Source organism: Phodopus roborovskii, unplaced genomic scaffold (assembly GCF_943737965.1).
Source record: "Phodopus roborovskii unplaced genomic scaffold, PHOROB, whole genome shotgun sequence".
NCBI lineage: Eukaryota > Metazoa > Chordata > Mammalia > Rodentia > Cricetidae > Phodopus > Phodopus roborovskii.
Window position 1 is genome coordinate 24,212,881 of NW_026125295.1, and position 23,331 is coordinate 24,236,211.

Genomic DNA, 23,331 nt, shown 5'->3' on the forward strand with positions numbered 1-23,331 from the left:
TGGTCAACCAGCTTAGCCTGTTCAGTGAGTTCCAGGCAAGTGAAAGACCCGTATTTAAAAAATAAGGCAGATGGCACCTGAAAAATACATTCACGGTTGACCACTGGGTGCATATGACACACATATGTGCATATGCACCTGTATTCACACACACACACACACACACACACACACACACAGGTGTGCACATACACTCAAGAAAAAAGAACTATCACAAGTTCACCTCTTATCAATTAATATGCAAACTGCATCATTTCACCTCAGGCTCCCAAAAGTCTCAATTCTATCTCATAACATCTTCAAAATGCATTTAGTCACTTTGGTGTATCCCAGAGTCTCAACAATTGCAACATTGTTTAAGTCCAAATTATCCTCTGGACCTCCTTGCACACACTCAGCTGTGGACCCGGCAAAATAAGAAACAAGTCCCATGCTTTTATGATATGACTGAACATCCCCATTTCAGTAGGGTGTCAGGGAATGGAAAGGACAGAACCAAAACAAAACTGAACCCTCTTAAGGAAAACCTGGGGCAAGAGTAGGCGTCATGATGTCAGCTCTGGAAGGCCCCAGCACCCTTGATCCTCTGACCTTGTCGTTTACAGCTTTGCCGGCTTCTCTGTGGGCTGTCTCTGCCTGCTGCCTTCTTCAGCAGACATCCCACCACCCAGCCATTAAAGTTTCATGCATCACCCTCTAGGAGGAATCACTTGGCTTTTCCTGGGAATCCGTTGGGTGCAGGACTTCCACATCTGTCACAGACTATCTAGTTACCTAGGTCTTCCTTTGTAATTTTGGTTTAAGCCCCACCTGGTCCAGTAGTTCTTGCATTCTGTGTGTCTGCAAAACCAGCATGGTGGATAATGCTAGATTTGCCACCTCCTCAAGCAATAGCCAGAGCATCTTGGATCATGGCTAAAGTGGTCTCTGAATGTTTTGATGATTGAAAGCAGGGAATATTTTCTAGATACTTGGTGCAGGCAGGGTATCCTGGAGTTCTCTTCTTGGAGCAGAGTCTTTCAAGTAAATAAAACCCTTCACACTCTTGAACCAATTCCCCAGATGCTCTCAAGGCATCTTTCTAGTTGTCCTGATGTCCTCCTATAATGGCTCTAATCCAGTGTTTCTCAACCCGTGGGTTCAGACCCCTTGGAGGATGAACAGCCTTTCTGCAGGGGTCACATATCAGATATTTATTTTTCCATTCATAACGGTAGCAACATTACAGTTATGAAGTAGCAATGAAAATAATTTTGTGGTTGGGGGATCATCATAACATGATGAGCTGTTTCAGAGGGTCGCAGTGTTAGGAAGATTGAGAATCACTGCTCTTTCTCTCTTTAGAAGCCACACTATTGTGGTTTCTGTATTTGTTACTTTTCTCATTGCTGTGGCAATCCTGACAAAAGCAACTTAAGGGCAGGGTTTGTTACAGCTTGATACATTTGTGGTGGTGGTGGTGGTGGAGAAAGCTAGATGGCAGGACTGGAGAGCAGGTTTGCACCCATGGTGAGAGATGAGTAAGACTAAAGGCTGGCTCAGCTCACCCGCTCTGTTTTATTCAGGCCAGCTCAGGGAATGGTGGTGTCCACATTTTAGTATGAGGCTTCCTACCCCGAGCCAGCTCAGAAACTCCCCCACAGCACAACCAGAGGTTGGTCTCCTAGGTGATTCTGCGTTTTGCCAAGTTGACAGTCAGTAGTGACCGTCCCAGTCCATTTTTTAGTGTCTGAATCTTCCCACTGTGTATTTTGCTTCCAGACCTCAACTGTGAATCTGGCCAAAGAGCCAAACTTAGCCATAGTCTGAATAGTAGGCTGCCCTGAGACTCCCTCCCGGGAATCAGTTCATTCTCCACCTTTAAATTCAGCCTCTGAGAAGTCTCAGGACCTGGACAAAATGTGCACAGCTTCTTTGCCAGAGAATAACTCAAATGGCCTGGGTTCAGTTCCCAAGAGACATTGTTTTTGCCTGGAACTGAATGAGATGTGTCACCACCTTTGGCATTCCTCTCGGCATCCTGGTCCCCTAAGGTCTCAGAATCACCGGTGAAGCTGTACTTACAGCGTTCTCTGGCCAACTTCTCCAAACTTTCTGAATTCTTCCAACAAATTAGTTCCATGAGCTTCTACACCACATGGTCAGGAACAGTCACCACACCTGTGGTGTATCTCAGTGTCAGCTGTGTTTGGCAGCCTTTTGTGCTATGACAAAATGCCTGACAGAAGAAAGGATTTATTTCCCTTGCAATTGCAGAGGTTTCTGATTAGCTTGGCAAAGAGGGCATGGCCCAGTACAGCAACTCACATCACGGTGATGGTGGTCAGGAAGGTAGGGGGAGAATATACCTACAGTAGGCAGCTTTCTCTTTCCCACCTTTCACTCTGTCCAAATCACCAGCCTAAGGGTGGGCATTCCACCCTTGCTTAACTCTTTCTGGAAATGTCCCAGCAGACATACCTAGAGGTGAGCTTTACTAATCTCATAGGTGCTTCTTAAATTGACGGTGAAGATGAACCATCACTGATAGGAAGTCGTGGATAGGCAAGACAGAGCATAGTAGCATCCTGTCTTCTCATTTGTCTTGGGAAAGTTGTCTTGAGCCATGCCGCTTTCAGGTTAGGGTAGAAGAAGGCACACACCTGTCCTCTGCCCACTGTGGGAGTCAGGTAGGGCAAAGCTCAACCTTCCTCTTCCCATACTTAGAGCCATTTAAGCACCAAAAGATGCCTGGAGCCCGAATGACCTTACTGTGGTCACTTCCTCCTCCTCCTCCTGGAAAACTGCCACCATGCATTGAGGGATGCTAACTGGGATAAATGTTATCAATGATATTTCTATATCCAGGGAAAACATTGGTGTGTTCAAGAGAAATGATTCCCTGTGGGATGCCTGGAAAACAAAGCCAAGAGGACACCTGCTTCCAGGGTCTGAGATTTTATCATATTATCTTTCACGTTTCATACCACCTGGAGGGAGGTGTTCTATCCCTTCCTACAGTAAAGTCAAGGAGAGACTTCAAATAGAGAGGGATCTGTACCAGTGCTCTTTGGCTCCACAGTTTGGATTTACCAGTTCTCTTTTCCTCTTTCTTTGCCATTTATTTTCCCGTGGCGACAACACACCATCCTCAAATAGTTTCTGGAATCCTTGTCCCTGGGTGACCCTGCTGGATACTTGCTCTGTGTCTTACTTCCCAAACCTGGTTTGGGAAGGTTTTAAATTTTTTTTTTTTTTAAGCTCCAGACAACTGGAGCTCGAAAGTCATGAGTCACATGCTAAATGTGTATAGCCCCGTGTCACAGCACTCCCATTTTTTTGAGGTTCAGTTCTGCTCGAGACAGTGATTTCCAGTGGTTGCTCTGGTGCTGAGATTTTGAGAGCAAAGGACCTTGGTTTGACAGTTGGCTCAGTCACTTATTACCTGTGAGACTGGCTAATCACTGACCTCTGTAAGATTTAGATGAACGGGGAACCCTTAATCAGTGAGGACAGTGTCTGCCATATCTCATATACTTGGAAAGTACTAGATATGAAGTATCATTAATTATTATGCACATTAATTATGTGGTAGGGCCGGGGCATAAGTGAAGGGATGAGTAGCTGGCTGTCCATGCTTCTATCATAACCTGTGCCCTTTGCTTCCTTCCAGGAGCTTGGGCCCCTGCCACAGCCCAGCAGAGGCTGTGGAGAGCAACCATCAGGAAGCCTGGTTCCCAGCCCCGGGGGCCATCGCTGGCTGCTGCGGGGAGTGGAGGCTCCTGCGAGGTAGCAGTGGTCCCCTCCCCATAGTGAGCCATGGGTCAGAAGCTCTCTGGGAGCCTCAAGTCCGTGGAGGTACGAGAGCCAGCACTTCGGCCTGCCAAGCGGGAGCTTCGAGGCTCAGAACCCGGGCGGCCAGCACGGCTAGACCAGCTGCTGGACATGCCTGCGGCAGGGCTGGCTGTGCAGCTGAGACATGCGTGGAACCCCGAGGACCGCTCCCTCAATGTCTTTGTCAAGGATGATGACCGCCTCACCTTCCACCGCCACCCAGTGGCCCAGAGCACGGATGGCATCCGCGGCAAGGTGGGCCATGCCCGGGGCCTGCATGCATGGCAGATCCACTGGCCAGCTAGGCAGCGAGGAACTCATGCTGTGGTGGGCGTGGCCACGGCCCGTGCCCCTTTGCACTCAGTGGGTTACACTGCACTAGTGGGCAGCGATTCCGAGTCGTGGGGCTGGGACTTGGGCCGCAGCCGCCTCTACCACGACGGCAAGAACCGTCCTGGGGTGGCATATCCTGCTTTCCTGGGGCCAGATGAGGCCTTCGCTCTGCCAGATTCCTTATTGGTCGTGCTGGACATGGACGAGGGCACGCTCAGCTTCATCGTGGATGGCCAGTACCTGGGCGTGGCCTTCCGTGGCCTCAAGGGCAAGAAACTGTACCCGGTCGTGAGTGCTGTGTGGGGCCACTGCGAAGTCACCATGCGCTACATCAATGGCCTTGATCGTAAGTTTGCTGACCTAGATGGCAAAGGGTGCAGAGGCTCCCTGCCCCAGGAGGCTGGGGAGGGGGGATGCAGAGCAGGTCAAGCAGCAGCTGGGGGAACCCTGCCGTTTTCAGCAGTGGTCCGGGCATAGTTTTGAATTCTGACCTCGTTGACTGCTAGGCAGTTTGGAGGCTGTGCTTTAATTTTCCCATCTGCAAATGGCACTGTAGTCATAATCTAACCCAGGGCACTCAGGAGGGTCACATGGTTATAATCCAACTCAGGGCACTCAGGAGGTCACCTAGGGTCATATGTGTACTTAGAATAGTAAATGCACTTGATAAGGGCTGTGAGTGCTAAAGAGATTTATGAAATGACCCAACCTGGCCACAGCTGGAGAGCATCACCCACACCCAGTTCCTGGGTACAAGTCTAGCAATTAAACGAGAAGTAGTGTTAGCAACTGTCATTTATTGCTGCCTACTGTATGCAGGTCCAAATGCCCAAATCCCAGCTCCTTCTGGCAGCTGTCAAAAGATGTAAACTACTCTCCCCTCCGGCTGTGTGTGCATGTGCAAATGAAGTCCTGTACTATGGAATTTTGCCATTTCCCCAGACAACCTGAAATCTAGATACTGTAAACTGTCCTAGGAGCTGCTAAAGGCTATGAGGTTGGAGTGAAAATCCCCCGTGGGCTGCTGGGTTTCACCCCAGCAGCATGAAGTCCTCCTTTATTTAAAATGCATTACCTATGAGGCGATTTAAAAGTCACAGTAATGCCAGGTGGTGGTGGCAGTGCAGGCTTTTAATCCCAGCACTCGGGAAGCAGGGGCGCTTGGAGGAAGGGTAGCTTCCGGGAAAGGCACACATGGCCCAACTCGAATCCCAGCGCTTTGCTGGGCTTGCTCACACATACTGGCTTACATATGCCAGCTTTTTAAACATGAAATGTCCCTCATAGGCTCATATGTTTGAACACTCATCCCCTTCAGAAGAAGCCTTGTGAGAGGAAGCTGACCATGGGGGGGGGGAGAGGTGGATCTTGAGTTTTTATAGCCTGGCTTCGATTTATGCCAGCCCTCTGCTTCCTGACTGCAGAGGTCATGTGACCAGCTGCCTGCTACTTCTGCTGTTTGTTACACTTTCCTTGTCATGGTGGGGACCATATACCTTCTTAAGCTCAAGGCAGAATGAGCTTGCCCTTAAGTTCCTTCTTGCCAGGCGTTAGGTCGCAGCAGTGGGAAAAGTGACAATGGGCCAGTCCACCAGCCCCCATCTGCACCCATCTGTAGACTTCCTCCCGCACCCCTGCCAAAACTTACGGAAGTGAGAGCGCTTGCAGCCCAATTCCAGGGTTCTTTTACAACGAGAGGTATAGTTGCCAGCCAGTGAGGCTGATTCCAGAGCCCCACCCCCTATTCAAAAGACAGAGAAAACAAAAACAAACAAAAAAACCTAAAGCACAGAGCTTCAGATCCATAAGCAGCACCCCCTCACCCCCAACCCACCAGATCTGTTGTCTTCTGAGACCAACCATTTCCCCATGTTTCCTTGCTTCCGTTGAGAGCCCAAGAGTAACATTGCAGCAAAGGAGCCGTGAGCGGACAAGGTTTGACTTGTGCGTTTGCTTGAGCAAAAGGTGGGCTGACAGCTCACAGGTGGCAGGCCAACATAAAAGTGACTGGAGTCCCCAACCCTGCTATAATTGGCAGCATTTTTACTGGCATTTGTTTCTGTGGTTGTTGAACTAAGATTAATGGTGGAACGATGCTCCATTTTCTGTGTACCTGTAAAACCCTGGAGCAGATGAGTCTGCTCTGAGAGGGTGATCGTCATGGCACCTAGTAGGAAGTGTCTGGAATCCTTAGATAGACATGGTGAGGCGAACCCCAGGGTTGAGGACACTGGCACCATTGAGCATTCTGGTCCAGCTGGGACGTTTACTGCTGGAATCCATTTGGGCTTCGCAGCAGAGCTCTGGAGGTGTATCCTGTACCTCTGTACATCCTCCAGTGAGCCCTTCTAATTTCCTAGGATCCACTACACTCATCTGTAAAATGGGACATGAGATCCCTTTCTTAGTTTGGGTGTTGGCATCAGTGCGGTAGCCAGGATCAAATGTCTGAAATTGACAGCAGGGGGAGCTAAGCCTAAAAAAAAAAAAAAAAAGAGTATTTCCTTTTGGCTATTTACCACTCCAGTCTATTCCATGGTCTTCGACAACAAAACTAAGGCACTAACATATTGTCCCCATGGCTCCCTTGTGGCTGTTAGAGTCAGGGTTCTTCTGCCTTGCTGAAGGAGTCTGCGTGGGAAAGAAGCTGTGTTTGATGCATTTTGACTTCATGGGTCCTTTGGATAGTTTTGTCTTCCTCTCCATTGGCTGGGGGTTTTCAGCTTGGCAGAATCTAGAAGCGGATTCAGGAGGGGCTGAGATAGTGGAGTAAGATGTCATGATGCATCCTGTAGCGTCTCCTATTTGATGATCAGGTAAGTTTGTCTGGCATTGTGCTAGCCTATTCTCCAGACAAGATTGGTGCCCTCTACCTTGGGTAGAGGTATGATGGCAGAGGGGCAGCTCAGCTAGGGAAAAGTCCTGACTGTGTGCTAGCCTGGGCTACAATGGAGTACCAGGGCTGGGGGTGACTGGGAAAGAGCTATGCTGAACATGTAGGGGGTAACCTGGGCCAGATCCCACCACGAATTCCCAGGGAAGGAAATAGTTTGGCTTCTGAGTCCCCGGGTTGGGGAGGTGGCCCAATGTGAAGATCTGTGGGTTGAAAGAATTCTGAGCCTTTGTTGATTGTGGACTTGGTAATCTGACTGGGGTTGGGGGATTGGAATGAAAGAATAACTGGGAATAAAAGGGTGCCCCTTGGGGTTACTCCTTCCTCAAAGCCTCAGTGCCCCTCTTCAGCTTGGGTGATCAGGCACACCAACACTGAGCAGACACCTCATAGCTGGAGCCCATTGCTGCAATTAACCAGCTGAACTGGAAGAGATGCTGGGTATCATGAATGGAATACAAAGAGTGGCCTTTGTAGAGCTTTTCCCTCTAATGCAATTGAAGCTGTTAATGGATAACTCCTTTGCAATTTATGATTTTTATGACTGCAAAAGCAAGCCTTAAAAGGTCTTACCACACTGAACTCTGAAGCTCATGTTTGACGGGACAAGAGCTCCTAGCAATGCAGTCTCCTCTGGCAAATGTATGATGCCCAGGAACCTGTCGTGGATAGAATTGTTCTTTTCTGCTACACCGTGGAATGATAGGGTTTAGCATTTGGGAGTTTACTGCAAAGACCTGAAGGATGCTCAAACATCTACAACTGAGAGAGAGAAGTGTGTAGCTGAGATGTAAGCACACCAAGCCAGGCACATGACTAGGCTGTCTTAGTTGTCTAGAGCCAACCTAGTAATGGCAATAATAACACCAGCTAGAAGGATCTCATCCTGCTGGGCTCTTTTCTAAGCCCTTTGTAAAATTAGTCATTGAAATACCCCATAAGCCAGTATATGGATGATCATCTTTCATTCACCGTGAAGGAACTGATCTGCGGTGAGCTTGAATGAGTTGCTCAAAAGCACACAGCTCATAGCTGAGGAGCCTGGATTTAGGCTGAGGCAGATACGCTCTGAGACTCTCGTGGGGACCCTTTGCAGTCCTGTGTGGTGAATTTAGGTGAGATCCTGCCATACTGTCTCTGTTGCATTTTCTCCTTCCGTTGCTTCCTTCCCTGTCCTCAAAGAATCCCGCAGAGCGCACTGAAAGCTAGGCTGAATGCAAAGGATGACTCTGATACTGTTTGGAATCAGGTGTCTTCATCACTGAGCAGACAAGGTCTGGAAGATGCCCCATCTACTCTGACACCCACCTCCAGGGTGGCCTGGCCTTGACTGGTAATGCTCTCTAGCCTTCTTTCCACATGCTGGATGGATGACAACAGCCTCTGGGCCTCAGTAGCTTTGATACAAGGGGACTCATGCTTCTGTTTGTCAGGGGGAACCCATGGGCTGTGCCCTAAGCTGAACGTTTCACTCGGGCGTTTAGTTTGTGCTGTTTTGGGGGTGCTCTGCACAGAGGGCCTACAGGTGCTCAGCACTGACTTTTGGATGAAGAGTGGGAGCACAGGTAATGTGTCCTGGGGCTAGCTGGCCGTGGAGGCCCATCCACTTGCGCCAAGCAGAAGAAGCTATATTTCCAGACGTCCTTCCTAGATGGTTTAATTGATCTGCCAACAAGTATTTATTGGAGCAACAGTGCAGCCAAGGAGGCTGGCAGCCAGCCAAAGCTTCTGGTATTGATGGGGACCAGAGAGGTTGTCCACAGGATGACTACAAGGACACCCTCCCCTTGTTGAGTGTGTTCCCGCTCTGTGCTGAGCCCACCACCTTCCTGTTCAACACTCAGGAGTCTTGTGTGGGCAGTGAGGTCCTCCCAACTTCCCTGATGACGGGATGTGGCTCCTCCACCAAAGTCCATGTCTGACCTCCGCATCCTCTCTCGGTTTGTCACCCCAGCTCACTGCCAACCAGAGAGACCCTGTGTCTGCGGCGTCAGTGAGTATCCCCAGACCCCACTCAGTGGGTTTGCCCACTTTGCTCAAGTAATGGGAAAGCACTCAGGCAGGGATGACATTTGGGAGACATTTGTGACAGGTGGAAAGAGTCGGAACCTAATACATTCCTTTTATCAGGTAAAGATGTGGGTTGGATAACAGCTGTCAACAGTACACACAGTTGTGCATTGAACATCCCCGCCACATCCTCCAATCCCCCGACCCCTCTCATCCTTGCCACCAGCCACCATCAGCAGTTTCTTGTGTATCCTTTCAGAAATATTTACGACAGGGAATTTTTAGATCATGCTGTAAGCAGAGCTCTGCACCACGGTTCCCTCCCACTGCCTAATGGATCTTGGCAATTGTTTAAGTATCAGTTATGGTAGAATGGCCTCATTTCTTATTAACAGTTGCATGTATTTTCATAGTATGGCTGTCTCGTGATTTAATTATTCAGATCCCTATTTTTGTTCAGCCAGGCAATTTCCTGTAAGAATAGACTTTTAATCTTAATTTGAATTCCATTCATTTCCCCTTCCCGCTACTTAACATTCTCAAGCCTCCATTTTTCCATCTGTACAGTGGGCTACTTAGAGGACTATGCCAAATGCCGTAGAAGTGAAGTAAAAGTGAAGGGTGGCCTTCCACACAGGTGGCCCACTGCAGGTGTACCCATGGGGACTGTCATCACACTTTCACATTTCCCATCATCCCACAGAGCTCATCTCAGCTACGCAGTGAGCACTGTGGATGATTTGGATTCTAGTTGACTATACAGTAGGGGTACACGGCTTTGATGCCAAGAAGGCTGTAGACTCCTTGTTGCTCTGAGGTTATTTCAGCTGTCCAGTCCAGCCAACCCAAACGTAAGATGTACATCAGCGCCATAAGCGCTTGTTATCCTTGCCTGCACAGAATAGACCATGATATGAATGTTCTGTGGTGGTGCCAATGCTGACGGGAAATGACTCTGAAATAGATACTGCATCTGTTTTAGCCTCTGTCTATCCCTCCTCGTAGCACCCCCCCCATGAAAAAGTACACAGTAGGTGCTGTGTGGTGGGAACTGCATCTCAGTCTCCATAGCTACCTCTCTTGTAGCTACACAGACTGCATAGTAGGGACGTTGTATGTGCACATGAATGTATTGGCCTCTCACTACCTGGAGAGCTTTTCTTTTCTCCTTCACAGAAGGGACTGAGCCACTGGCCAGAGTAGAAGGGGCTGCCTGTGAACCCTGTGCCCCCCACCCCCACCCTCTTGCATCTGACCCATGTGTGACCCATCCCTGCTTCCCATTGTGTGCTTTGCAGAGCACATCTGTCCCCACACACAGACCAGCTGGAGGGTGTGTGATAGGCCAGCCAGTTCCATTCAGGACCTTGGCATTCAGAAACTGGCCTCCTACCTTTTATTCTCCACAAAAGGAACGGATTTTCGCTGAGAAAGAGCCTTACTCAGCTACCCTAGCCCTGCTTTGAGGGAATGTCCACATTTAATTGTCACGAATAGTCCCACACAGCCCTGCCTTCACCAAGGGCTTTGACATGTAGATGCCAGTATCTGGAATCTGGTGTGGGTGGGATTGGTGTCACTCTGGGCCAGTGTGGTCTGGAGGGAGACCTGGCCTCGGGATCTCCTGGCACCTTGGGGTCTGAGTTGTTGTACCTAGCTGTCCCCTGAGTGAGTCATTTTAACTGCGAGCTCAGTTTGTTCGTCTGAGAAAGACGCAAAGCGTCAGAATCATGGGTGTTATATCAAAAGTGACCCATCTAGTTCCTGGCACACAGTAGGGATCCACAGAATAGTAGACACGACAGTGCTAATTTTGTTCCATGGATTGGAAAATCACTGTGGACAATCGTGATTGAGCTGTTTCAAAGCTTTCTGTCTTGTTTAAGTGTTTCTCCGACAGGCTGTATCTCCTAGCGGTACGGTATATTGCCTGGTGAGCATGTACTCAGCGAGGACCCGAGAACAAGCAGCACCACTCCAGTGGCCATGTGCATAGCAGTCGAGAGGAGATGCTAGGTGGAGGGCCTAGTCACTGTTGGACATTTGTGGGGAAAGGGGGAGGAGGCAGAGTGTCTCCCAGCATTAGAGAGGGGAAACATGGGGTGTTGTGCCGATTGATAGCTACATTGTACAGGTGGTTGTAGAATGGTCCAGAGAACTGGGAAGACTTGCCAAGGTCACCTACCAATTAGCAGCAGAACCAGAGTCAAAATCCAGGTTCCAAAGCCTTTGAAGATGTTCCTGGCAAGAAATGAGAGAGTGAATCACCAGTGTGGCTCATGGCTCTGGTCTGGAAAGCTGGTATTCTGATGCAGGATAGGGGAGGTGGGGATGCTGAGGTTGGTGAGGACCAGAAGGACCAGGAAGGCTTTTGTGGGGAGGTCTTTGGCACAGAGGGAGGGATTAGACCTGTATTTATCCCTTCTTGCTCTTAACACACACACACACACACACACACACACACACACACACACACACACACGGGAAGATCCTTGCTGACTTCCTGGGGATTCCTTCAGGTAACAAACCCTGCCCAGAGCCTCTTCAGACACTGGAACCAGATACTTGGGACAGGAACCCTGATGCTTACTATGTGGACAGCATGAGAACAGCTTTCTGTGTTTCTCAGAACCCTCATCTGGGGAGGGACTGTAGTGATGACATTTGTCCTGGGGATCTTTTGACAGTGCCAATTATGTGTGACCCACTAGGCCTGTGGAGGCTTGAGATTCTGCATTTCTAACAAACTCTGGGCTGATGTCAATGATACTACCTGCATGCTGAAGGTGTGGAATAGAGCAGGAGTCCTCACCACCATTGTCCCCAGAAACCCCCACCTCCCATCTGCCTCTTCCTTGCCAGGTGACCCTGCAGCCAGGCCAGTCTACAGTTCCTCTGTAGCTTGGTCTGTGGGAAATGGCATGCTTGCCCATGAAATCAAAGCCTGGTGCAGCTCAGTCTGCCTGCACCCATTGTCTCTCCTTCCAGCTGATGCCAGGGCAGGCCCTGGCCCTTGCAGCTTATCCCTATATGACCTCAGCATCTTCTCCTCTCCTTATCCAGCACTTCCATCCTGTGCACCCTTCCCCATCTGTCACATGGAACATGATTTTCAGAGTTTTGTTGTGTGATGACTAGAAAAGGGTTACAAATCAAAATTCATCCTTCCCCAACACATCCAGGACTGCTCGGGTCCCCTCAGTTTGGTGGCTCCCTGAACCTCCCTGAATGCCCTGCTTGTGCCCATCCATAAGCCCATTTTGCACATGGGATGTTGGAGGCTCAGGACAATGAGAAGCCAGCTCATGGAGCTGTCTAGTACTTACCTGTAATACACAAACTAGAGCACTGAGGAGCATGTCCAGTTTTCTGTGGTGACAGCTAGGGCTTGGCTATCATGGGCATCATGAGGATGCTGAAGTTGGCATTAGTCACCTGCACTGCTACAGCCCAGTTCGCTGCACTAATTCTCAGCTCATCCCATAGCACTGGTGACCATTCTGGGTAGGAGATGCTAGGAGAACAATGAATGAGCACGCATATTTACAGGGGCCATTTCAGCAAGCAGGGAGAGCTGCAGCCTGCAAGGCTGTCGGCAGCAGCATTCCTCCCCCCCCCCCATTCCATCAGGGAGCCAGCTGATTTCGCCTGTCTCGTCCTTTGGTTACAGCAAGGGGGTGGTTAGTGTGAGTTACAGTCTGGCCCAGACACTAATAAGGCTGCTGTCGGAGGCCTTCCATAATTCAAGGGAAGGCTGTGCTGTGTAATGGCCTTCTTCGTCAGATCTTCCAGGGCTTAGGGCTTCCTTAATGATTTATTTGCCTAGGATGAAATTAAGCCAAGACAGTGTGAGTTTGGAAAATACTGCCTTGCTGGCTTTCCCAGTCCATCCTGTTCAGAGGCCACCTTCTATAAATAGAGCTGTGAGAACCCTGCTTCATGACCTGCCTGCTAGGAGTCCTGACAGGCAAGGGCTGCCCCACCACAGGCCCTTGAGACCTGGCCAGCACACGGCCCCTGTCTCCTACTCACCAAGCTCAGAACCGCACTGTGGTACAGTGGAGGACAGACAGATATACTAATACTTAACCTTGTCCCAGCTTCAGCGTGTTTCCTGCATGTATGCATATGCACCACCTTCGTGTCTAGTGTCTGCAGAGTTCAGAAGAGGTAATGAGATCCCTTGGAACTGGAGTTACAGATAATCGTGAGCTGCCATGTGGGTGTGCTGGGAACCTAGGTCCTCTGCAAAATCCACAAATGCTGCTAACCTCTGAGCTATCTTTCTGGGATCCAATGAATGCTTTTTTGAATAGCTCCATTTGGACCCAGACTGAGTTCCAGAACTTGCCCTTCAAAAATCATTTCACAGGGTTCCCCCGGGGCAGATACAGATTTGCTTCTGGTATTTAGTGAGGTTGGTGATAGTCATCTGCCTGAGGCTTGGGCCTTGCTAGCAGGGCTACATAGGTGGCTGTCCCTCAGTGAAGGCCTAGTGTCAAGAACTTAGGCCATGTGCTAAGTAAGAGTCAAATGGGATGTTTATGTAAAGGCTTCTTTGGAAATCTAGAACCCAGAAGAGCCTGGTCACCTTAGGAGGGATATGAGTATAAGAGAACATTAGAATTGCATGGAGGTGGGATCCTGGGCACAGGATTGGAAGGGGCTCTGCCATCCTACTAGTGTCTCAGCTACATATTGGTCTAGACTATCCCCTATACCCATTGCCAAGCTTGCCAGTGTCTTTTCTGTGTTTCCTCATAATTTGGGGTGTCACTTGGCTGATCATCATCCTGACCCTTCCTTTGTATATTGAGAGCTTTAATATATGCTAGATGACTAAAGTTCTTGGTTCTGGGTTTGCAGCCCTCTGATTGGTTCCTCCATTTGTACCAAGAGCCCAGCACTGGCTAGAAGCTAGCCATCTGGGATGCCCCGCTGGGATAAGGGACAGGTGGGGAGAGTATGGGCAAAGCAGAGCAAGGAGTGGTAACCTGAGTTTCTAGAAGCAGGTCGGAGGATGTTGTCCAAGGTAGAAGTGAAGGTCCAGCTTCCAAAGCCCTCTCATTGGCTCTGAAACCAAAGACATGCTTAGCAGATGTCCTAGGCTTTCCATTGCTATGAAAAGACACCATGACCATGGCAACTCATAAAGGAAAACATTTAATTGAGGTGGTGGCTTACAGTTTCGGAGGCTCAGTCCATTATCATCATGGTGGGAAGCATGGCAGATGGACAGCATGTAGGCAGGCATGGTGCCGGAAAATTCTACATCTTGATACAAAGGCAACAGGAAGTGAACTGAGACACTGGGTGTGGCTTGAGCATATATGAGACCTCAAAGCCCACCTCCCCAGTGATACACTCCCTCCAAGGAGGCCATACCTACATACAAACCCACACCTCCTAATAGTGCCATTCCCTTTGGGGGGCATTTTCTTTCAAACCACAGCAGAGTTCAGCTGCTTTCCTTTCCAAAGGGAGAAGGTACATCGCCTAAGTGAAGTGTAGGGTACCACTGTTTTTGGAAAGGTGTCCATACTCCACCCATGTCTCCTCAGGACATCCTTAAGGCCTCTAGGTTGATGGGCAATGTGTGGAAGCACTGCCCAAGACCAGGTCCCCAGAAACAACCCCATTCCCATGCGTGCCCTTCTGTCCCTCAAGGTCATGTGGTGGGTACATTCGCAGGCCCTCGGAGCTTGGCATTTCCTGGCCCTCCTGTTGCCCTGTGTCCCAGCTTCTGATGCTTTGTGGGTTCTCAGTAAGTACTAGTTGCATGAATGGAAGCTTAGTTGAGGATTGGGACCGGGTTATGAAAGCCACCCATGACCAGGCCGTGGGAAAATGCTCCCTTTCCACAGCACTTGTAGGAAGCAGGAGTGCGCACACTCTCCTCGCTCTCTCCACACGCCGGTGCTTCTGGGAAGGAAGCTCGAGAGCTTGCCAGTTAGTGAAGCGTTCTAAGTTTACGTTAGTTGTGCCCCACATGTGGCTAGTAACTTCATATGGGTACAACGACATGACCTGGGCAGTCATTGCTGCCCAGTGGCTTGTCACCTCATCATCTGTGCTTGTGTTCATGCTGACACCGGCCAGATCCAGGTGGCTGCAGTGAGCTGTGTAGGCCTGGTTTCCACAAATGTCCAGCCAGCGGTTGTTTTCTTCGGTGGACCACTCCATGACTCCTTCCTCCGTTGTCTGATATGTGTCCAGCACTGGGAGCATTGTGATGGCAGTTTAAGCGAGAAGCTGACTGGACATCACTTAAATAAATAAGTGCATGTTTATGATCAACCTGGATATTGAGAAATATGATTATGAGAGCAGAGTGAGGAGGCAACTGACAGCTGCTACCTGGGAGCTCCTTGGGGAGAGGGACAGAGGGGGTCCTGGATGCTGAGGTGGGGGTGACCAGTGAAGGTTGCAGGGGGAGTAGCTCAGTGGGGATGTGCCTGTCGCCAACAGCACGGACACACTGGGAAGTGAGCACCATGAGAGCCGGGGTCAACACTGCCTCCCAGGCTCCTTCTAGTCCACTGTTTGATCGAAAAGGACTTTATTATCTCATTTGAGAGCAGTTTCTCCCCTCTCCCCTCCACCAGCACGCAGTCCCCCGTTCCACAGAACAGCCTGTGGTAAGGCTGTTGAGGGGGCGCCTTGGTCAAAGTGCATATGATTTTCTCTTTTACCCACAAATTGGTGAAGGAATCAACGACTGAGAGACACCAGGGTCACAGTGAACCACAGAGCAGATCCCAGACCCGCTCCTCGTTCTCCAGCTTAGCTACTGCTCCCAGCCAAACTCAGGGCTGTGTTTGTTTTGTTTTCTTTTGTTTTTATCAGAGTTGGTTAGATTTGCTCAGACCATCTGGGAGTCCAGCTCACAGAAGCCTGTGTAGAGTGAGGACCCCCAAGTGTGAGCCTCAGCCTGCGCTGCTCTCTGGCCAGGTGTCTGGAACGGCAGGGCATGGAGCCTACCTCATTGCCCAGGCAGAAGCCAGCCCTGCCTGCTGTGCTTCTAGCCCTTTACATTCTTGGAGAGACCACCGGAAGTCCGTGCCAGTGCAAGGTTCTGCTGAGGTACACTCTACCGATACTTTGTGTCTCCCAAGGTGAGAGAACCCAAGCATAGCCTGGTGTCTCTCACCTCAAACCACCCAGGGTAGAATTAGGGGGCTGAGGGCTTCTGCTTCCTTTTCGGTTAATACAGGCAACCGTCCCTGACTGCTGAAGAGACAGATGTGTGGAAATTAAAATGTGCTCTTGAGGTGAACTAACTTGATATCCCCAGGGTCTGTGCTGGATATGGAAGGAGTAGGATAGGTCCTGCAAAGCATACTGGATTGGGAGCCAGGAAACTGGTCAGCTGGTTCCAGTGAGGGGAAATGACCCCAGTCTGTGCCTCGGTTTCCCCATCACGGGAAAGAAGTTTGGACAATATGACCTCACGGGTCTCGGCCATTCTGTCATCTCTGATGTTGATTGTCTGCACCATCTGACTTGTTTGATAAATTCTTTTCATGACCATACCACCTGGTAAGGGAGCCAGTGACCACAGGTGACTTCTACAAATTAAATAAAGTAGGTCTTTAGTTCCTTGACTGCCCTGCTCAAATTCAGATGTCCTCCACATGCCTAGATGGTAGCCGCCAAATTAGACAGTGGAGATATGGGCCATTCCCACTACACAGGAGTTGAGGCTTTCAAGACTCTGGGGAGGACTGGGGGCTCATGGACAGAGCAAAGGGTACAGTTTCCCTAGGGACCACAGGCACGGTGTGGACATTAGGCACCCCACAAGCATGTGAATTCTCTCCGGGCTCACTATTGAGTCAAGGAGGGTCAGAGTTAGATGACTGTTCAGAGAATATGCTAGGTGGGGAGGAGGCTGTCAGGAAGTATGCCAGGAATTCCAAGGCAGCCTGGAGCAGTGAGGCCCTAGCTGCAGTATAGCTACAACTGCCCAGAGCCAAGGTTGAATTTGCCACTAGCCCGCCTAGCTCTCTAATTTTTTTTTTTTTTTAACTCTGTAAGCCCAGTGAGCTTCTTGTCCTTTAGGTGGGATGAGAAGAGTAAGTAGGTTGGGTTCTGGGGTGAAAGTAAAACGAGACCCCAAGAGTCCTTTGTGCCTGGTTAGGCCATCCCAAACACCATACTTCATTCTATGGTCACAGGCGTTCCTGTGGTATCTGTCTTGGCTTTTCAGTAGGGCTAAAGATTATTTCGAGAAGGGGACAAGTACGTTCCTTTGTCCCCACATCCCTGAACACCCAGAAGCCTCCCACAGCCCATGCTGTCCCACCGTAACAGTTGGCGCTGCTGACTGCTGCACAGGGAGGCGCATTGCCTTTTTTCTTTCCCCTTTGACCCCGTGGCCTTCCAGCCTAGGATTCGTGCTTGAGAGTTGCTGAACACTTTCCTTGTCTGCGACACATCTGAGCATCTGGCTGGGTCTGGTTGTCATTTTCCAAACCCATGGCTCATCTCAGCTCTGATCTCTGACCCTGCCTTGTATAAACAAATCCAGGGCAGAGGTCAGAGGCCAGAGCTGGGCCTTGCCAGTGTTTCCCATGGGATATCTTGGTGGGAAGCAGCCTGGAATCAGGTTACATTGCTGCCCTCCCCAAGCTGAGTTAGCCTTGCATCTGTAGTCCTATTTGGGAAGTAGTATTTCTTCCTGATTTGTTGAGTGCTGACCACACTACAATTCCCCAGCTGAGTTTATTGCTTAGGCCGAAAAAGCTGGTTTTCCTGAAGTCGCTAACCACAGACAGGTAAAACAGAGGGAGTTTAACACTTGCCTGGGAAACCAGTGGTGTAGGTATCAGTCAGGGACCACCAGTGTCCTGTAACTCCAGGTTCAGCGTACTAACATACCATCTCATGGACAAGAACACTGGCCGTGAGATGCTAGCTCATCTCCGGTCAGACCTGATATTTGCATTCTGGCCTGTCCTTCCGCTTTGGGCCATGAGTCTTCATCGCCCAGTGTCTTCCTAACACAGCATCCACCCCTGCCTTAGCCTTAAAATGGTAATAAGGACTTCTCTGGATTTAATTTTAAGGGTGGTTTTAGCTGACCTGTGACACAGCTAGGTCCCACACCCTGGACCTCTCTGGACAATGGCTTGCCCAGTATATTTTGCATATTCAGGGAGTTTGAGAGGTATGTGGCCTCCAAAAGCTGACTTAGACATCCATGAGGACCTTTGTTGTCTCCAGAGGACCCTGGGGTAGTCCACATGGTTCCTGGACATGCCCAACAGGGCACACACTAAAAGCTACAGCCCTTAGCTCCTCCTGCCCCTAGAAGGCGGTGACTAGGGGCATAGCCCCTTGCCTAAGCTCTGCCTCTTCCTCTGAGAAGACCCAGCAAGATGGGTGCTATGAGAGGCTCCCTCAGCAGGGCCCACATGCTAGCTCTTCCATAACAGGAGCGTCGCCTCCCAGACCTCCTCCTCCAACCAAGCCTTCACCCTTACTGTTTCTCCACTCCCTGCCTGGATATCACCTCATTCCTCCATCTGTTCAAAACCCAGCCTTCCTTGAGGCTCTGAAGATGACAGCAGAAGACTTATAAAGTTCTCTTGTGACCATACTGTCTGGCTGCCGGAACACGTTTGCAGTTGATACGGGGGTCTGACACCCTCTTTGTGGAACTAGGCCATCACTCATATCCTTCTCCGATGAGTGTCAGGTCTCCTGAGACCCTTCAGGGTCTAGGAAAGTTCTGCAGCTGGGCAGGAAGCCTGCGCCAGACATACAGCTCTGCCAGTGCAAGCTGTAGAACTCGGCCCTTGGGTATCATCTGTCAAACATGGCCATCGTGGTTGAGAGGCTGAGCCGTTCCGAGGAAAAGACCAAGTGTTACCACCTAGAACCCACGTGGCTTGCTTTTTCTCTACAGTGACAGCACCATTACCAACCCAGGGAGACAGCAGGCACAATAAATGCTTCTTGGCTCTTTCAATCCCATGCTTTCAATCCCGTGTTCTGTACTGAAAACAGCTACAAGCTGGACTCAGAAGCAGGTGGTTGCTCAGAACTTATGTCTCCCTCAGCCGCCCTCCCAGTCCTTTCTTTCTCCCTCCCCCTCCCCTTCACAGGCTCTCTCTACATGCCCCTCATGCCGCCTAGGTGGCTGCCCCAGCCTATAAATCAAAAAGGTCCCTGGAGACCTTTGACCCAAACCAGATGGCAATCCTTTAAGCTGAGTTCAGCAGCCCACAGTGCTCGCTGCCCCCCTCCTTGCCCTGGGCTTGGGGCTCTTGTAGGCAGCTGCCCTGTCAATCACCAACAGCGGCTGGGGACTGGAACCACTCTTAGGTTACCCCGGGCATTGTGGATATGCTTCATCAAGTCACAGAAAAAGTCTCCTCGGGGTCTGCAATGTGTGCTTTCTATGTAATAGTCAGTGGCCTGGCTCATTGCCTAAACTGGCACGGCCTGTGTTCAGCCTGCCTTCCTCCTTCTGGAAGCCCTCCTTGGCCATGCACCCTCCCTGGTTCTTTTGGGTGTGTTTCATTCTTTCTATAAACATTCACTTTCTACTTTCTGCCAGGGCCCTGGAGAGGGCTGGGCAGTGTCCTTGTTACTGGGAGTCCCACAGACAGCTGCACTTTGGATAACTGTAGGATCAGTAATGGGGTGGGGGCTATCTGCAGACCCAAAGCACACAGGAACTCTGACGACGTGCCACAGCCTTGGAATCCAGGGCAGCTTTCCTGAGGTTGGCTGGCTCCTTTTGTTATTATTGTTTTGTTTGAGACAGACTCTAAACCTATGTTGCAGGCTAAGCTACCCTAGAACTCATAGCAATCTGCCTGTCTCATCCTCCCTGGTACAGGGATAATGGGTGACCACTGTGTCAGGCAGGAGCTGGTCTGGGTGGACAGGTTGGTGTTTGCTGAGGAGGAGATGGAAGATTCAGACAGCAGATGCTGCATTTGGAGGGCACAGGCACTGAGGAGGCAGCCTGGTGGAATTCAGGATCAGCTAGCCCGGAAGCTGCTGCGAGTTTTAGAGGATGTCCGTGGATACTAAGTCTGGTCACTTGTGATCCAAACCACTAATACCACTAATACGTAGTTTTAAACAAAACTAGATGTTTGTTTTCCTTTCATGTAAGAGAAGCCTGGAAGCAAGTAGTTTCTAGCCACCTGCTTAGAAGAACTGAGCGATGGTTCTGGCCATGTCAGTGACGGGGTGGTGCTTGACACTTTTGTACTTACAATCCTAAATGATAGGCTTTTCTTTAGAAGCAAAAGTTAGGTCCTGCTCAGTGAGCAGGAAAATGGAAGTGAGCCGAGGTTTAAAGCTTTGCTGTCCATGGGGAAGAGCCTGGGCCACAGCAGAGTCAAGGGAGCTGACTCTGCTTTCTGCTGTGGGCCAGGAGTGGCCCACTGGTGTCCTAGCTTGCAGGCCCTCCGGGTCCAAACCCCTCCCCAAGACCTGTCTTAGAAATTGGAGGAGAGGCTCTCACACTTACATTGGCTGCTGTTAGCGCTGGCTTTCAGGGAAAGTTGCCATCATGCCACTGGGGGACACAAAAGAGCATGGAGTAACAGGAACCACAAAAGCCTACCTCATGGAAAACCCTGCCACCGGCGTCTGGGGACCTCCTTATCTATGGGGTGCATCCCAAGACTCTGAAGCCTGCTGACATCTGCAGGCCACACCAGGCCCTGTGTGTCCCGTGTTCTTTCCCAGACAGACAAACTTACGACAGAATTTAATTTAGACAGTAGTTACCGTGAGAATTGATACAATCGAGCCAAGTGTGATGGTATACACCTGCAGTTCCAACACTCGGGAGACTGAGACAGTAGGATTCCCACAAGTTCCAGGCTAGCTTGGATTACAAGTGAAGTCTGGAGTGATAACAACAAAGAGTAGACCAAAATAAAATAAGTGAAAAATATAGAAGACACTGTGGTAAATGTTATTGAAAATGTATGAATGGTTCACTTCTGAGTATTTTTAGACAAAGAGGACATAACCCTGAAGAAAATGGAACCTTGAGTCTACTTGACTTCGAACAGATTAGCCAAGGTTGTTTCTGGCAGCAGCAAGATGAAAGCTGGGTTTTCCTACTTTATCATGCCTTTTCTCTTTCTACTCGTGTACACACACACATGCGTGTGCGTGTGTCTGTCTGTCTGTATTTACTTGTATGTGGGAGCATAACAGCTGAGCCATTTTCCCAGGCCCTCTAAATGCTCTTAATGTTTTCCAAATTCATGTGTACAAAGTAATATAAAGGCAAGAAGTCTAATTCCTCAACATGCTCTGTGTGCCCACACCAAGCCCTCACCCCTGTGGCTACCGCCTTGCCGTGGCCTTCATCTTCTGCAGACATTGCCTCTCCAACAAGGTGCAGCCTGGATTTACAGAAGTTAACACTCTATATTCCCCAACCCGGACACAGAGGCCCTTGTACAGCAGCTCTGAGGGGCGTTCCGCCTTAGGGCTTGGAGGGACTATAAGGAAACTGATGTCTGCTCACTGTGAGAGAGCTCATTGACTCCCCCTTGCTTGCCTGCCTCCCTTTCTGGACTCCCCAACTCAGTTTTATTTCCTAAGGTCCTACCTTTCCCCAGATCCTTGTCAAGGTCATCCAAGCTAAGATTGGTTCTGTGGAACAGTTTCCCATGGAGCTTCACAGAGGCAGCCCCCTTTTGTACACACGTTTGGTATTCAGGGCACACATGGGACCGCACTCACCCATCAGCAGCGTGCTTCCCTGGTGGCTGAATGAGGCTCTGTGGGAGCTTGGGAGGCTGGTGCACAGGCCGACAGACAGCCTTCCTCTCCATGCCATGACTGACACCAGCCCAGGTAGAGGGTGGCTGTCAAGGGAGGGGCATTTTGAGGAATCCTTGTCCGTTCTGAGAGGTCAGCCCAGCATTGATCAAGTTTCCCCCCACTTTTATGAAGGCTGAACAGAGTTCCCACATCCACAGTCCTGGTCCAACAACCCACATGCCCAGCAGAAAAGTCCAGAGGGATGCCAGGTGCCACAGGCCTCAGAAGGGTACGCCCAAAGGAGAGAAGGCCAGGAGTGGGAAGAGGGGCTGACTCTGTCCAACCTGCCAAGTGGGGGCAGTGTTGGCAAGAGCCCAGGCTGGCAGTCTAGGGTGGAACCTGAGCGAGTCTGAGCAGACCTGGTGGTTCCTTCTCGACCAGAGTGAAATGGCTTCCCTTTCCCAATGCGGAGGGTGGAGAGATGGAACTCACGTGCTAGGTAGGCAATCTGCCACTGAGCCAGGCCGTCACCTCACCAACACCCCAGCCCTATAGTGAACTCCTGTAGCAAATACTTTGGCTGCTGGCCCATGGCTGCCAGCAGCCTTAGGGTCAGGAACCAGATGAGGGATGGATGCTTTTGGCCCAAGCTTTACCTTATTTTCTGGGGAATTTGTCAAAAGCTTGGTATCTTGGAAAAACCAATTTTCAGGGATTTCACAGGAATCAGTCCAGAATCTGTGGGTGTTGACAGCTCGGCTGTTAATCAGCACTGTGACCTTGGGAGAGTCCCTTCAGGCCCTGCTGTGGGATCACTCTTCTTGCTGCTTGCAAAGTGACAGGCTGGACAGAGCATGCGCCCTGCGGAGGGGGGCAGGACTGGCCACTGATGCTTACTTGAAGAAGCTGAACAGGAATTCCCATCCTAACCCCTGCCCTGATTCCCACATGGAGGGGGCTGGGGGTTCTGCCTAGAATTAAACCTCCATCTTTATTCCCACCAGCCAGTCCCATTTGCTCCTGGCTGTCCTGGAACTCACTTTGTAAACTTGACTGGCCTTGAACTCTCAGAGATCCACCTGCCTCTGCTTCTCAAGTGCTGGAATTAAAGGTGTGCACTGCCTGGCTGGACTTCCTTGTGTATTAAAAAGAGAATTGCAAATAAAATAAACACCACATACCAAAATTAAGCAGACCCCGATGTATTTACATCTCAGTGAACTTCGATACAGTTAGAATAGGCATTCTGAAGCCGTAGGGTTTCACATTGGATTTTACAACTTCACTATCAAATACATTCTTATAACTTAACTCGTCACCCAAACCAAAAATCTATGACAGAATTAGAACTAGAAAAAAAAAAATTCATTTTATACCTCTTTCAAATTGATGCCATCACCTACACTAAGACTTACTCGTTCCTTTCTCTTTACCCTATCTTGTTCTCCTTTATACATGTTATACTGTACACACATGTACATTCGTTTACATCTACACATATACGGTTGACTACATTCCACATATGAGGGAGAGCA

General features: G+C 49.9%; 1 protein-coding gene across 1 annotated transcript in view; it reads left to right on the plus strand.

Annotated features, from left to right (window-relative positions):
• Spsb4 (splA/ryanodine receptor domain and SOCS box containing 4) overlaps window positions 1–23,331 on the plus strand; it is a 73,234-nt gene that overhangs the window by 15,670 nt on the left and 34,233 nt on the right. Inside the window, exon 2 of the mRNA XM_051206621.1 lies at window positions 3,653–4,492. Within this exon, the coding sequence (XP_051062578.1) occupies window positions 3,799–4,492 (694 nt within the window). The 5' untranslated portion in view covers window positions 3,653–3,798. The remainder of the gene's footprint in view (window positions 1–3,652; window positions 4,493–23,331) is intronic.